The 16,810-nt window shown below is 37.4% G+C and overlaps 1 protein-coding gene across 6 annotated transcripts in view; it reads left to right on the top strand.

Moving 5' to 3' along the window:
• The window catches only part of CCDC141 (coiled-coil domain containing 141), a 227,767-nt gene that overhangs the window by 200,012 nt on the left and 10,945 nt on the right, over nt 1-16,810 (top strand). For 5 of the 6 annotated variants that reach the window (XM_019838320.3, XM_019838319.3, XM_019838318.3 and 2 more), the window contains 3 exons: nt 415-598; nt 3,204-3,316; nt 6,929-7,045. In XM_019838320.3, the coding sequence (XP_019693879.3) occupies nt 415-598; nt 3,204-3,316; nt 6,929-7,045 (414 nt within the window). The remainder of the gene's footprint in view (nt 1-414; nt 599-3,203; nt 3,317-6,928; nt 7,046-16,810) is intronic. The other variant, XM_019838317.3, reaches the window with a different exon arrangement.

Below are 16,810 nucleotides of genomic sequence, written 5' to 3'. Positions count from 1 at the left end.
CAATACTTTATCCATGTATTGTTAATTATTTCAGTCAATTAGACTAGATTTTGTATGTTTGGGCTTTTTTCTTTTCTTTTAGCTGAGATTTGAATTATTTTTAGTGCTATACACTTTTTTTACTGCATGTTCTTGTAAGTGTATAATGTTCTTAGGAATTCTATTTTAGGTAAATCTAAGAAGGCAGGAAAATCAAATGAACTTCTATACCTTTATTTTCTTAACTGACTCTAATACCCTAGTGCAAAAACATATGATCATATTTTGATATTTTCTTTATTATAACTTAGAAAGTTCAAACTAATGTGATTATAAAGTTTGAGGGATTTGAAATTTGATACTTCAGTGGTCAAAATGAAGAACTTTAGAAGGATGGTATCTCCTTAATCTATACTTTATCCCATTTTAATTTAGTGTCACTTTTGGTATGAAGACGCAAGTGCCACAGTTGTAAGAGTTGGAAAATACTCTACAGAGTGCAAGACAAAGGAAGCTGTGGAAATTCTCCACCAGCAGTTCAATAAGTATATCATGCCCTCAGTGCCTCAGCAAGAAGAAAGGATTCAGGAGATCAGTGACCTAGCCCAGCGCTTATATGGTGAGGTCTTTTTAAAAATATCCAGCAATTTGCCATTGAACAAATCTATAGCCACCTAATCCAGCAGAAAGCAGAGCATGGGAGGCCTTCAGGGTCCTCACTGTAGCAACTACTTGGGGGAAGAGACTCAAGATAAGAGCCCATCTCTATAAAAGTAAGCAGGAGGGAAAATAGGAAGTAACTTCTGCCCGCAGGAGAGGAGGCCTTTGGATTTTCACTGTCTTGTGTAAACCCTCCTTCTCTGTGTTCTTTTCTCCCCTATTCCTGTCGCTCATCCCCAGGGTAATAAAACCAGAACAATGCTCCGCTTATTCCAGTGTATTTTATCCACTGTATTCTATTCAGTTTCCAAACACACTAACTACTCACAAAGACCAAAACAAGTTAAATCCCCCTCCCATTATTCATCATCCTGCATCCTGCTTTGTCTGCATTCCTGGCCCTTATCACCAACTGACAAATTGTATAGTTATTTGTCTATTGCCTGGCTTTTACACCAGACTGTAAGCTCCATGAGAGAAGGGATTTTGCCTGTTAGTTTACTGCTTTGTGGTATGTACTAAGTACTTCACAAATATTTGGTGAATAAATGAATCATTGAGTAAATACCTTGTATAAATAAATGAATGTCATGAATCTTCATCTGCTCAGCATGAAAGCTATGCAATTTTGAAAATTTTCATCAAGTAAGATGCTTTAGGAATATTGTTTTAACTCTTACAGGCTACCCAAACATCACTGGACCCAGAATTTTAATGCAAATAAATTTATCTAAAAAAAAAAAATTGAGTACCTATTATCTATGAAGAGGTGTGATTGATTTAAAGACAAATAAAACTTAGTTTCTTCATTTGAGAATCCACAACCTAGGCCTAGAAGTCATGTTATGGTTAATGCAGTAAGAAAGGTATGAAAAGTGAGTATTGGTTTGCTAGGGTTAACATCACAAGATACCATAGACTGGGCAGCTGAAACAACAGAAATTCATTTCCTCACAGTTCTGGAGGCTGGAAGTCCAAGATCACAAGGTTCAGGTGCTGACAGGATTGGTGTTGCCTGAGGCTTCTTTCCTTGGCTGGTGGCCGGCTGAGTTCTTGCTGCCTTTTCATACAGGCATTCCCCTGTGCACAGGCTCGCATTGGTGTCTCTCCCTCATCTTTTGTGGAAGGGATCCAGTCATATTGGATTAGGGCCCATCCTAATGGCCTCATTTTTACTTAATCACCTCTTGAAAGACCTTATCTCCAAATGTGGTGACATTCTGAGATACTGGAGGTTGAGGCTTCAATTTACGAATTCTGGAGGAGACACAGTTCAGCTCATAACAACGTGAAATACAGCTTAGTCTAAGCCATGGAGACTGTAATCCTGGTTTCAAATCCCTGCTCCTGCAATGATTGTCTGGGTAACTTGAGACTCTTTGAGTCTCAGTTTCGTCATTTGTAAAATGCGATAGAACCTAGAGAATCCAAGGAGAATTACATTAATGCGTATAAAGTGCTTAGCCATAACCTGTTAACAACAGGGATGAGCCTTAAAGACATAATGCTAAGTGAAAGAAGCCAAACACAAAAAGACAAATATTATATGATTCCACTTACAGCAGGGACCCAGAGTAGTCGGATTTAAGAGATAGAAAGTAGAGTAGTGGTTACCAGGAGTTCGGGGCAGAGAGAAATGGAAGCTGTTTTTTAATGGGTACGAGTTTCAGTTTGGGAAGATGAAAAAGTTGTGGAGACGGATAGCGGTGATGGCTGCACAACAATGAGAATGTATTCAATGCCACTGTACTGCACACTTAAAAATGGTTGAAATGGTAAATGAATGAATGAATGAATGAATAAGTAAATAAATAAGTAAGTAAGTAAATAAATAAATAAATAAATAAATAAATAAATAAATTACAACGTTTAGCCATAGTCAAACAATAAACACTCACTACATGGTAGCTATTTTTATTGTTATTCAGGTAGAGAGAAAAAAAATCTAGGCGGGCAAAGATTAAGAACATTTCAGAGATATTGCTATTTGAAGTAGATCTTGAAGAGTACATAGGGTTTTGACAGCAGAGAGTGGGGGAAGGGTATTCTTGGTATAGGAAAGAATACTCTGGCTATGGGGATTCGCAGGGGGAGAGTTGCTGGTTCAGTTTGACCAGAACTAAGTGTGTGAGGGAACTAGGGTGGCATACATTTGGGAGAAGCACCTTGAAACTATATTATGGAGGGCTTTGAATCCATGAAGAAAGAATGATTGAATGTTCAAAAACAGGAGAAAATGGATTAGAGTGGAGCTTTAAGAATATTAACAAAGCAACATGGTTTAGGCTACATGAAAGTGACGTGGTACAGCAGATTTGTAACCATTTTCCTAGGGTACCTGTTTTTCATGCCTTCATTCATTTATTTATCTATTCAACAAGTTTTATTAAGCACTTACTATCTACCAGCCTTTACACCAGACACTGGGGAAATGAATTAACACCCTAGCAGAGTTTGTTTGTTTGTTTGTTTGTTTTCTGCTAAGGATTTGACCTCAAAAAATAGTTGTTTTGTTTTGTTTTGTTTTGTTTTGTTTTTTGTCTTTTGTCCCTTCTCCTCACCAGGTTTTGAAGAAGGGCAGAAATATGCTGAGAAAATAGTGGCAAAACACAAAGAGGTTCTTGAATCTATCACTGAATTATGCGTCTCTCTCACAGAGCTTGAAGAAAAGCTGAAGGTAATTTCTTCTTCCCAGAGTATGTATTTTCAAGTGATATAAATAAAAATGTGTTGATAAGTGTCTTCTGGTCCAAAGATGTTCTAATGGAAATTCTCAAGGGACATAATGTGCACATTTGTTTCACAGCTTTCTAACATAATTATCTGGGTGTTTCTGATAATTAATTCTGTTTCTTTTCCATCACTGCAGAGAAAAATATTGCTGGGAATGAGGGCTAAACACAATTAAGGTGTCTCATTTACATTTTCATGGATCACATCCTAAAGGATAAATGTATGCCATTAAAATCAAAGTAAAGTCTGTATTAAGTAGCCTTATACTTTCATTCCCAGATAATAAATGTAAGGGTTCTTTTTCCTTCCAAATTGTGGCCCCGGAGAAAATAAAACTAAATCTTCACGTATTAGATTCATTGAACATTTAGCTTCATGGAAGTATTGAACTAATCATTAGCATCTTTCATGAAGTAATAAGCTGATGGAATAAAAAATAGAAAATATGTTGATGTCTAATCCCTAGGCAAAAATCCAGTTATGAGAGAGAAATGCATATATTGTTTTGTCTGTATTTTATGAAAACTAGCTTCATTAGTACTATTTTAACAACTGGCTGAAAGAACTAGTTACTTAAGATGTAGAGAATGACAAGGTAATTAAGAGCACAGCCGTAGAGTAAAATACAGCTGCCTCAGAATACCAATTCTCCAAATAACTGGATTTGTGATTTGGGGCAAGTTACTTCATCTCTTTGAGTCTCAGTTTCTTGATCTATAAAATGGAGGACATAGGGGATCCTAATCACAGAGTAACCCTGAGGATTGAATGTGAAGACACCCATGGTTATTGTGATTATTGTTGATATGGAGACATAATGGTGCTCTTGCAGTTCAGAGCAGAATTCTATTTCTAGCAACCTTTTTTTTTTTCTGTATGAATTTCCACATCATAAATTTGAGTACTCAGTCCATTCAGAATAGTTTGCTTATCTTTTAACTGAGTGGGTGACCAATCAAATTATCTTTTTTCTTTAAGAAACAGATTTTCAACTTTTTTTCTTTTTTTTTTTTTTTTTACCATTTAATTAACACTGCAGTGAACATCTTCTTGCAAAAAGATTTTTTTTTCTCTTGTATTGTTACCTACACATAAGCTCTCCAGGGCAGATTTGGGTAAATGAGTACAAAATTGTTAATGTTCCTAATATACATATGTTAAATTAAATTCCACAAATATTTTAGAATTTTAATGCCATCAATAATGTATGAATGTGCCATGGGTCTTATATTATCTTTTTAAACAATGATCATTTCCTCCCCACCTCCATCCAACCCTCCGAGGATCTGTTTCTTCTCTTGACTTCCAGGACACAGCTTGAAAACTGCTACTTCCCCTGACTCTTTGCTCTTTACTATCTACAACATCCCTCCCATTTCTGTTGTACTTCTTCAAGTGAGGTCCACTTAATAAAATTTACTCTCTCAAAGTGATATTCCTTTCTGCTTTCACCTTCATGGCCATTCTTTCTGAAAGCTCTACCCACTCCCTCTCCTCACTTCCTCATTTCCCATTCTTGTTACACTCCTGTAATCAGGATTGCACCCTCTTTTTCTTATTCCCAACCCATCACTTGGATTCCCTTTTGCACTAGTCAGGAGCATCCTGATTATACACTCCAGCTGGATTACCCTTCCTAATGCTAATGTCATTTTTACACTCAAAACACTTGACTACAAATTCTTCATTGCTTACTATATAAAGTTTAAACTCAAGGCCTTCCGGTATTCCAAGGCTGTCTTTCCAAATCAGTGTGCTTCTATACTCATCGTAGGCTCCTGTCTCACTGGTCTGCTACCCCACATTTCTGAGTTTTCTCCTCCTAAACCTTCCTGTACATGACCTTCTCTCTCTGCTTATCTAAATTTTACTATCTCTCAAAGCCAAACCTAAATGCTGCCTCCTCCACAGTTCCTTCGTGGTCTGGGTCCCTGCCTCTCTGATTCCCCCATTCTTTCCTACTGTGATCATCACATATAACTACCATTAGTACCCCAAACCATTTACTCCATTACACCTGAGGAAACCCTATGACCCTGTTCAGCTTAGGGTCCCACACATTTAATACTATTCTTTGCCTGAAGCTTGTTCTCCAGAAAGAGTTGTGGCATTTGTAGTAAAAACTCAAAGGATTGATACAGAGAAGAAGAATCATTCAATACATAGCTCAAAAAGATGTGATTTGGGTGGGTATAAAAGTGAGGAAGAGCCTCTCTGGCAAGAGACAGGGGCATCAGCAAGGCTCTTACCAGTTACAGCCTGAACAAAAGCTTGTCAAAGAATGCTTACTAACAGTTTACATATGTTTGCATGAAAGCATAAACATCTAGTTTTTATGTTTTTAAGGTTGGTGCTATGGCTCTTTTGTAGGGGTTATTAAAAATAGGCCCAGAAATCCCTATCAAGGCTAAAATAGTGATAATAATCCTTTCTATTTGGATAGCAATTTGAGATTTACAAAGTCTTTTCATATATATTACTTCAGTGATTTGCAAATAATCTTGTGATGGTAGTAAAGCAAATGTTGTTTTCCTTATCTTAGAGGTGAAGTTCAAAGAATGTAAAAGTGCTTTGCCCGGGGCCTCACCATCAGTAGTGGAGGTTCTGGAATTAGATACAATTCAAACTCTAGCATTCTTTCCACAACAACCACCATTTTGGAATTAGATGTCAAGTGTGTACCAAAGCAGAGTAACTTAACCAATAGCATAAACCAGCTTAAGTTTTAGAGTTAGACTAAAAGTTGAGTCTCCCCAGTAAGCATCTCCCCAAATTCTCTGAGTCCATATAGCACGTTGAGCACATTGAGGAACATGCTGTTTCTTTAAGGCCCATCTGACCATGGGCCTGATCATGTTTCAGGTGGAATAGGGAATGTTCTGGTGCAGTATAATTAATCATCCTAAATGTGGTGTACCTGAGGCTCCTTTTACCTTTCCAAAGTCTTCTCAGCCCCCACAGGGGTTCCCCGGCAGCTTGCAAACACCTATACTTCCATGACTAAAACAGCCCTATGAGCTACAGGAGCAAAATATCATCATCCACATGAAGCATCCTTTGTTCTCAATTGTTTTTTCTTTAACGTACTCAGTGATATCTCCTTCCTCTCTTCCTGAGTCTCCCAAATATTTGCTTATGTAAAATCTCTGGATTTCCTCTTTGCTCTCCACCAGAACCTTCAGACATTTCTTCCTCCTCACCACTCCCCCAGACTTTCCTAATGGCTTAGACTGCCATGCACAATGTTTTTTTTCCTCTGGAGAACGCTCCCTGTAGGTGTATCCTATTAGAGCAATGACTTTGTTCCTGCTGGGCTTTTGAACCACCAGTTTTTACTGGCAATGAACTTGATCAAAGGAGTGAGGTAGGAGGGGAGCTGGAAACTTCACAAGATAATTTTGTAAGTCACATCCTGGGCTGGGCATAGTCACTCTCCTGTAGAATACATTTGCTGAAAGGTTGCAAGTGGCCTATGTTTTCTTCCAAGTGGTTGTTGTGTAGCACTGTGCCTCCAACTTTCCTGGCCCAGACTCTGACTAACCATCTCTTTGTACAGCAGGGAGACATTTTAAAAATGAATCTGAATTTGGAAGATCTCCATGATGACTTCGTTGACCTGCTAAAAGAACCAGCAAGAAATAAGCAGACACTATTCAATGAAGAAAGAAATAAGGTAATGAAAACCATGTAGTCTCAGTTTTGCATTTTGAGATTAGAATCCCTTTTCATTGAAAAAAAAAAGTGAATTAAAGCCTTCTTATCTATCTGAATCAAATCTTTCAATGTGATTGCCCTCATCCTGTACCTCCTTTCTACCCTTTACTTAGTACTTCTCCCACCTATGTTATTTCCCTCTGAGCACTTCCTATTGAATACTGGGACCATAGTAGTTCACAGTGGTATTGGGATAGCCGTTTAGTCACCATACTGTCACTCCAAACCACTCTTTTTTTAAGTTTATTTATTTATTTTGAGAGAGAGAACACTCGTGTGAGTGTGAGTGGGGGAGGGGAAGACAGAGAGGGAGAGAAAGAGAATCCCAATCAGGCTCCACACTGTCAGCATGGAGCCCGATGCAGGACTCAAACCCATGAACTGTGAGATCATGACCTGAGCCAAAATCAAGAGTCGGACTCTTAACAGACTGAGCCACCCAAGAGCCCCCCAAATCACTTCTGTCACACCACCAAGCTATGATTTTGTTGTTTTACATTACCCACTAGAAAACCATAATACCTGAAATTAACTTTTTTAAAACTGCATGTATGTATGTATGTATTTTGGGGGACGGGAGGGTAGAGAGAGAAGGAGACAAAGGATCTGAAGTGGGCTCTGTGCTAACAGCAGAGAGCCCGATGCGGGGGTGGAACTCACTGTGAGATCATGACCTGAGCTGAAGTCAGATGCTTAACCAACTGAACCACCTGGGTGCCCAAAATTAGCTTGTATCTTGTTCCCACAGAAGTTACCTCTAAGATGATATTTCCATGTACATATACTAAAACATAGAACCCAACTGAAATATAAATACTAAAGTACAAAAATGTTTAAATTACTTTAAAATTTATGTATTACAGATAAATTGAGCATGTAGCAAAAACTGCAAACATTCACAAAATGCAAATATTTTATGATTTCAAAAGCACTATTTAAATCACATCATTATGCAATTTTTGGTATAAGTTGCTCACTCTTTATTCATAGCTGCTGGACTATAATTAGCTCTTGTCTTTTTGCTTTGCCAGTTTTGCTTCCAACGTTCCTCTCTCTCCCAAGGAACTGAAGGAACAAACAGAGTCAACATTATTCTCAACTGTCCCCAAATTAATAAAGTATACTTCTTGTGATATGAGAGTTTAAAATAAATATCTCCCCACTTGTTGTAGTTATCTCATGGAAAAATACTTATCTTTTCTTAAAGTCATTACCATTCTTAGATCTTCTATATAGGTCGTGTTCCATAGGTTCAATCTTTGTCAAGGTCTAGTGCAATTATACAACCTCCAGGCAGCAAGTGTCATTACGCAAACTGACTTTGTTGTTGGATGGCCTTGAAGCACTTAAACCCTGATTCCACCCTGAGGCAAAGGAAAGCTGCCAAACCTTGATTACTTTGTTAAACCTTAGTCTTATGTCTAATGATCTTTGGTTATTGTGATTGGTCTAAATCAGGTCTTCTCAATCTCAGCACTGTTGACATTTTGGCCCAGAGAATTCTTTGCTGTGGAGGGCTGTCCTGTGCGTTACAGGATATATAGCAACATTCCTGGCCTCTATCAACTAGATGCCAGTGGCACGCCTCCCCCACCCACCCAGTTGTCACAACTAAAAAATGTCCATGGACATTGCCAAATGTTCCCTGGGGAGCAAAATCACCCTCAATTGAGACCAAGTGGTTGAAATAAAAAAAGAATAACACTAAATGCATCAATGTTCATTCTTTCTTCCTTCCTTTCTTTCCTTTTATTCTCAAGTTAGTTAACATACAGTGTAGTCTTGGCTTTAGGAGTAGAATCCAGTGATTTATCACTTACATATGACAGCCAGTGTTCATTCCAACAAGTGCCCTCCTTAATGCCCAGCGCCCATTTAGCCACTTCCCCCCACCCATTTCCCCTCCAGCAACCCTCAGTGTGTTCTCTGTATTTATAGTTTGCCTCCCTTTCTGTTTTTTATCTTATTTTTCCTTCTCTTCCTCTATGATCATCTATTAAGTTTCTCAAATTCCACACATGAGCAAAATCATATGATACCTGTCTTTCTCTGACTTATTCCACTTAGCAAAATATCCTCCAGTTGCAAAATATCCTCCAATGGCAAAGTTTCATTCTTTTTCATTGCCAAGTAACATTCCATTGTGTGTGTGTATGTATGTAATATATACATACCACATTTTCTTAATCCATTCATCAGTTAATGGACATTTGGGCTTTTCCATAATTTGGCTATTGTTGAAAGTGCTGCTATAAACATTGGGGTGCATGTACACATGCCCCTTCAAAATGGCATTTTTGCATCCTTGTGATAACTTCCTAGTGGTACAATTGCTGTGTTTTAAGGTACTTCTATTTTTAATTTTTTGAGGAGCCTCCACACTGTTTTCCAGACTGGCTGCACCAGCTTGCATTCCCACCAACAGTGCAATAGGGTTCCCCTTTCTCCACATCCTCACCAACATCTGTTGTTTCCTGAGTTAATTTTAGCCACTCTGACCAGTGTGAGGTGGTATCTCATTGTGTTTTTGATTTGTATGTCCCTGATGGTGAGCAATGTTGAGCATCTTTTCATGTGTCTGTTGGCCATCTGGCTGTCTTCTTTGGAAAAGTGTCTATTCATGTCTTCTGCCCATTTCTACTGGATTATTCATTTTGGGTGTTGAGTTTGGTAAGTTCTTTATAGATTTTGGACAACCCTTTATTGGATATGTCATTTGCAAATATCTTCTCCCATTCCACCAGTTGCCTTTTGGTTTTGTTGATTGTTTCCTTTGCTGTGCCATAGCTTATTACCTTGATGAGGTCCCAACAGTTCATTTTTTGCTTTTATTTCTCTTGCCTTTAGAGATATGTCAAGTGAGAAGTTTCTGCAACCCAGGTCAAAGAGGTTGCTGCCTATTTTCTCCTATAGGATCTTGATGGTTTCCTGTCTCACATTTAGGTCTTTCATCCATTTTGAATTTATTTTTGTTCATCACATCTTTTTTTTATTAACAAAAAAGTTTAATGTTTATTTTTGAGAGAGCCAGACACAGTACAAGTAGAGGAAGAGCAGAGAGAGAGGGAGATACAGAATTTGAAACAGGCTCTCGGCTCTAAGCTGTCAGCACAGAGCCCAAAGTAGGGCTTGAACTCACAAATCACAAGATCATGACCTGAGCCGAAGTCAGACACTTAACTGACTGAGCCACCCGGGCACCACTGTGCATCTCATCTTCTTAACTAAGTTTCTAAGAGATACTAAATTCCTCTTATCTTTTAAATTCTGCACATTTGTCTGCACTGCCAACCAACCCACATTTATTAAGACTTAAAGTGAAGGTTATTGCTACCAAAGCAAGCAATTTATTGCTTTGCTTTTAATTCATTTATTTTATTGCTTTTATTTATTTTTCTTAGAAGAAAAATTAAATGAACAGATGGTTTTAAATAAAAAATCAAGTTTATTTTCATTGAGAAATTGGTTTTATTTTAATATAAATTAAAAGGTGATAGATCATCTGTTATTTAGTATAAAAGTGAAGGAACAAAACAGGGATATCCACACTCACCACTGTTATTTAACAAGTACTGGAAGTCCTAGCCTCAGCAATCATACAACAAAAAGAAATGAAAGGTATTCAAATCAGCAAGGAAGAAGTAAAACTTTCACTATTTCCAGATGACATGGCTCTCTATATAGCAAACCCAAAAGAGTCTACCAAAAAATTGCTAGAATTCATAATGAATTCAGTGAAGTTGTAGGATACAAAATCAACACACAAAAATCTGCTGCATTTCTATACACCAATAATGAAGCAGCAGAAATAGAAATTAAGGAATCAATCCCATTTACAATTGCACCAAAAACAATTTGGTTAGGAATAAACCTTACTAAAGAGGTAAAAGACCTATACTCTCAAAACTATAAAACACTGATGAAAGAAATGGAAAATGACACAAAGAAATGGAAAGATATTCTGTGCTCATAGATTGGAAGAATAAATATTGTTAAAGTTTTACAATAGCCAAATAGTCAAAGCAACTTTGCAAAAGAAAAGCAAAGCTGGAGGCATCACAATTCCAGACTTCAAGTTATATTACCGAAGTGTAGCGATCCAAAACAGTACATTACTGGCACAAAAAAAGACACACAGGTCAATAGTACAGCATTGAGGACCCAGAAATGAACCCACAAGTATATAGTCAATTAATCTTCAACAAAGCAGGAAAGAATATCCAGTGAGAAAAAATACAGTCTCTTCAACAAATGGTGTTGGTAAAACTGGGGAGCAACATGTAGAAGAATGAAACTAGACCACTTTCTTACACCATACACAAAAATAAATTTGAAATGTAATACATGAAGACATAAACATCCTAGAGGAGAATATGCAGTAACCTCTTTGACATCGGCTATAGCAACTTCTTTCTAGACATGTCTCCTGAGGCAAGTAAAAAAAGCAAAAATAAACTATTGGGACTTCATCAAAATAAAAAACTTCTACACAGTGAGGGAAACAATCAACAAAACTAAAAGACAGCCAACAGAATGGGAGAAGCTATTTGCAAATGACATACCTGTTGAAGGGTTTGTATCCAAAATCTATAAAGAACTTACCAAACTCAACACCCCCAAAAACAAATAATCCAGTTAAGAATTGGGCAGAAGACATGACAAGACATTTTCAAAAGGCATCCAAATGGCCAGCAGACACATGAAAAGATGTTCAACATCACCAGTCATCAGGGAAATACAAATTAAAACTATAATGACATATCACCTCACACCTGTCAGAATGGCTAAACACAACAGAAGATACCTGTGTTAGTAAAGATGTGGAGAAAGAGGAACCCTCTTACACTATTGGTGGGAATACAAACTGGTGCAGCAACTCTGGAAACAGTATGGAGCTTCCTCAGAAAGTCAAAAATAGAACTACCCTACAATCCATCAATTGTACTACTAAGTATTTACTCGAACTATACAAAAATACTAATTCAAAGGGATACATGCACCTCAATGTTTATAGCAGCATTATCTACAATAGCCAAATTATTAAAACAGCCCAAATGTCCATCAACTGATGAATGGATAAAGAAGATGTGGTGTGTCCATACACACACACACACACACACACACACACACACACACACACACAATGGAATATTATTCAGCCATAAAAAATAATGAAATCATACCATTTGCAAGGACATGGATGGAACAAGAGGGTATTATACTAAGTGAAATAAGTTAGTCAGAGAAAGACAGACACCATATGATTTTACTCATGTGGAATTTAAGGAACAAAATAAATGAGCAAAGGAAAAAAAGAGAGAGAGAGAGGCAAACCAAGAAACTGACTCTTAACTACAGAGAACAAACAAACTAATGATTACCAGAGGGGAGGGGAATGGGTTAAATAGGTAATGGGGATTAAGGAGAGCATTTGTTGTGATGAGGACCAGGTATTGTATGGAACTGTTGAATCACTATATTTTATACTTAAAACTAATATTACATTATATGTTAACTAACTGGAATTTAAATAAAAACTTAAAAAAGTAAAGAGAACAATTCTACCAGACTATTACAAGAATATACTCATCACAGGATTTTCTCTTGGTGATAATAAAGTGCTTCTCATTTTTCTAACCCCAAAATGCAGCAGGTGGAATTAGGCAATTTAGTAAATGCAGTGCCCATTGCACTGCTAACAGATTAGAGATAGTGTCTTCCCTCCAAGGTGAGCACCAAAGCCAAATCCATAGTAATATTTGAAAACTCCTAAGGTTAAACAGACACCCAGAATATTAAGAGACTTCCCCAAAACCACAGAACTATTCAGTAGAGGATGCAGGCTTACAATGCCCACATTTAGAGTTATAGAATTCAAGTGCTACAAGGGATTTAACAATCATCTGATCAAATCTCATTTTATAGTTGAGGAAACTGAGACTAAAAGAGATAAAATATTTTGCCCTCCAAGAATCATAGAAAGTAGTGTCGGCATTGGGCAGGCAGTGCCATTCTCCTGAATTTCAGACACGTTAACTTTTCCCGTAAGACCGAAAGTGAGCTCTAAGGAACGGCTCTGTGTAAATAAGCTGCTTTGTAATGACACTGCAGATTCCCCTGCCAACCTGTTCCCTCGCTCTTCCCCTTCATCTGTTTACATGATGACTAATAAAGCAATAGCATGGAAGTACTTTTTTTTGGTATTAATAAGGACTTTTAATTCTATGAGATAGATCTGTAAGTTAAGGGTTTTCCTGGGCCACAAAGGAAATCATAGCCAGGAAATGATGTTGCCAGTTTAAGACTCAGGTATATTAGTTAATTCTCATAGGTTAAAGATACTGCCAACAAAAGCAGGGAATTTGGGAGCCTACTCTGAACCGAGCTCATTTAAACGACATACTTAAATAGAATCATTCATTTTTGCAGGGAAGTAAAAGAATTCAATCCTGTATGACTCAGAGTCAGGGACACACGGGCAGTGAAGGCATCAATCCCCACTGCACAATGGTGTTCTGTGGTTGCACCCCAAGAAGAGCAAGTAATATAAAACAAATTTATGTTTTCAAAGTTCCCCTCAATATACATACATTATCTCAGAGTCTAGTTTGGAGATAACATATCATAGAAATGACAATTTAAAAATTTAAGAACCAGTTACTTAACTTTCCCCACAGTCTTAGAACCAGACTAATATGGGAGAACAGTTGCTCAGATGGAAGAGATCATAAGACCCACAGGTTAATGGATATTGTCTCACCTCACAGAAAAAGTTGTCTGGATTCACCTGCTTGAATAAAGTACATAACTGCAAAAAAGAAAAAAAAAATGGCACATAGTGTTAATGCTTGCTTAATTACAGGTGGCAACATCAAAAATATCTATTTTAAGTACTTTTTATCATTTGCCTTATAATTTATTATTTTTATAAATTCTAGTTGACACACAATGTTATATTAGTTTCAGGTATGTAACATAGTTATTTGACAGGTCTAAACCTTATGCTATGCTCACCACAGCTGTAGCTACCATCGGTCACCACACAGTGCTATTACGACACCGTTGGTCATATTCCCTATGCTGTACCTTTTATCCTCATGACTTAGCTGGAAGTGTGTACTTCTCATTCCCTTTCACCCATTTTGTCCATCCCCCTCTGGCAACCATTAGTTTGTTCTCAGTATTTGAGTCTGTTTCTGCTTGTAGTTTGTTTATTCATTTGTTTTATTTTTCAGATTCCACATACAAGTAAAGTCCTGTGGTATTTTTCTTTCTCTGACTTATTTCACTTAGCATAAATACCCTGTAGGTCTGTCCAAATGTCCCAATAGCAAGATCTCATTTTTTTATGACTGAGTAATATTCCATTGTGTGTGTATGTGTATATCTATATCTATCTATATCTGTATCTGTATCTGTATCTATATCATCACATCTTCTTTATCCATTCATCTATTGACAGACACATTCATATCCTGGCTTTTGTAAATAATGTTTTAGGGGCACCTGGGTGGCTCAGGTGGTTAAGCATCCAACTCTTGATCAGCTCAGGTCATGATCTCATGGTTTGGAAGTTTAAGCCCTGCATCAGGCTCCACACTGAAAATGCCAGCCTGCTGGGGATGAGATATTCTCTCTCTCTCTCTCTGTCTCTCTCTCTCTCTCTCTCTCTCTCTCTCCCTCTCCCCTTCTTTCCCTCTCTTCACTCCCCACATGCTCTATCTCCCAAAATAAATAAACATTTTTTGTTGAAGTTTTTTTTTTTTTTTTTTCATATTTTGTGAGAGAGAGACAGAGCACAAGCAGGGGAGGGGCAGAGAGAGAGGGAGACAGAATCTGAAGCAGGCTCGAGGCTCTGAGCTGTCAGCACAGAGCCCGACGCGGGGCCTGAACTCACGAGCAGTGAGATCATGACCTGAGCTGAAGTCGGAAGCCCAACCGACTGAGCCACCCAGGTGCCCCCAATAAATAAACATTTTAAAAAAATAATGGTGTTTCAATAAACATAGGGATGTATAATCTTTTCAAACTAGTATTTTTATTTTCTTTGGGTAAATACCCAGTAGTGGAATTATTGGATCATATGGTATTTCTATTTTTAATTTTTTGAGGAAACTCCATACTGTTTTCCATAGTAACTGTACCAGTTTATATTCCCACCAACAGTGCATGAGGGTTCCTTTTTCTCCACATCCTCACCAAAACCTATTATATTTTGTCTTTTTTATTCAAGCCATTCTGAAAGGTGTAAGGTGATATCTCACTGTTGTTTTAATTTGCTTTCATCATGGAAGTACTTTTATACCAAACAATCAGTGGAGTACTCTTATCAAACTGGGTGAGGACAGCCCTGTGCCCTCTTCTAATCCTGATCACCTGGTAGGCGGCAAAGGCGTTCTTAAGACATTTGCTTTGGAAAAAAATGGGAAAGGGACAAAGTGTTCTTCACCATCTTTCTGTTCTCATCTCTTTTATTTTGTCTACCCCAAGTGTGCAATGCTACCAACTCACCCCTTGGCTGCCCAAAGCCCCTTCCAAAAGCCTTCCCCAGAAATGTCTTTCATAGAGAAGTCCTGTGTTCAAGATCATTCTTTCTCTACTTCCTACTTACCTTCATTAAATCTTATTTATACCAGGATAAGAGTATTGTGGGACTATTTGGACAGGTAAAGTCTTCTGATGTTCCCTTAAATTTACCATATAGATGGCTCCCCACTGTGTGTACTTTGAGAATTTGTGCTACACACTTACTTCAAGGGATGTAGAATATTATTATATTCTCTATTCCAAACACTCACTTTGTTTGCCTGCATGGCAATGGTTGTAAATCCAAGTGGTTATGGCTATCAGTGGAAATGAAAGTTTAGAAATCGTGACAGATATAAGAACTGAGGCCACAGATTTAGGATTAATTAAAAGTTAATTGATCATTAGACATGAAAGTGGGTGAGATCTTTGAGGGGAAAAGTATAAAGAGAAGATTAGAGAACTTAAGACAAGATCACACACTATCCATATAATTAGAAGGTTGGGGAAGAAAAAGGAATCAACAAAAAGACAAACAGCAGCCAAGGATATAAGAGAAACAAGTTGAGAGTGAGCGGTGTTGTGGTGAATTAGATCAGCTTCCCAGCCATTCTGCCAGAACTTATTAAATTGATGCAAATATGCTCTGTCTGGAAATACCCCTTTCTGGAAACACACACACACACACACACACACACACACACACACACACTTTTTCCCTCTACTAATAGCAAAAATGATTTCATGGTGGGGAAATGTCAAAAAAAATAGTATATGTGAATGTTTGAAAAACATTTTCATAAAGGAAACTGGTAGACCCAGAAAACTGTAACTCAGTGAGATTTAAATAGGTGAAGGGGATTAGCAGCACACTTAATTGTGATGAGCACTGAGTAATATATAGAATTGTTGAATCACTTATTGTACACCTGAAACTAATAGAACACTATATGTTAATTATACTTGAGTTTTAGAAATTAATTAATAAAAGAAGTTTTGTAAAATTCCATAATGACTTGAAAATGAAAAGCTTATTTGCCTTTGAGAATAAAGGCAAAAATGCCAAGAGCCTACATGAATTGACTCAGAAAAACTTATATTAAATTCACCTTATTTTGCTTTTGCTTTGTGAGATGACTATTTAATGGATAATTCTAGATTAGTGTCATAAGCAAATTTATTCTGACTTCAAAAGTCA

The sequence above is a fragment of the Felis catus genome, chromosome C1 (assembly GCF_018350175.1).
Source record: "Felis catus isolate Fca126 chromosome C1, F.catus_Fca126_mat1.0, whole genome shotgun sequence".
NCBI classification, from domain to species: domain Eukaryota; kingdom Metazoa; phylum Chordata; class Mammalia; order Carnivora; family Felidae; genus Felis; species Felis catus.
Note: the sequence above shows the minus strand (reverse complement) of the source record. Positions and strands in the feature narration are given on the sequence as shown.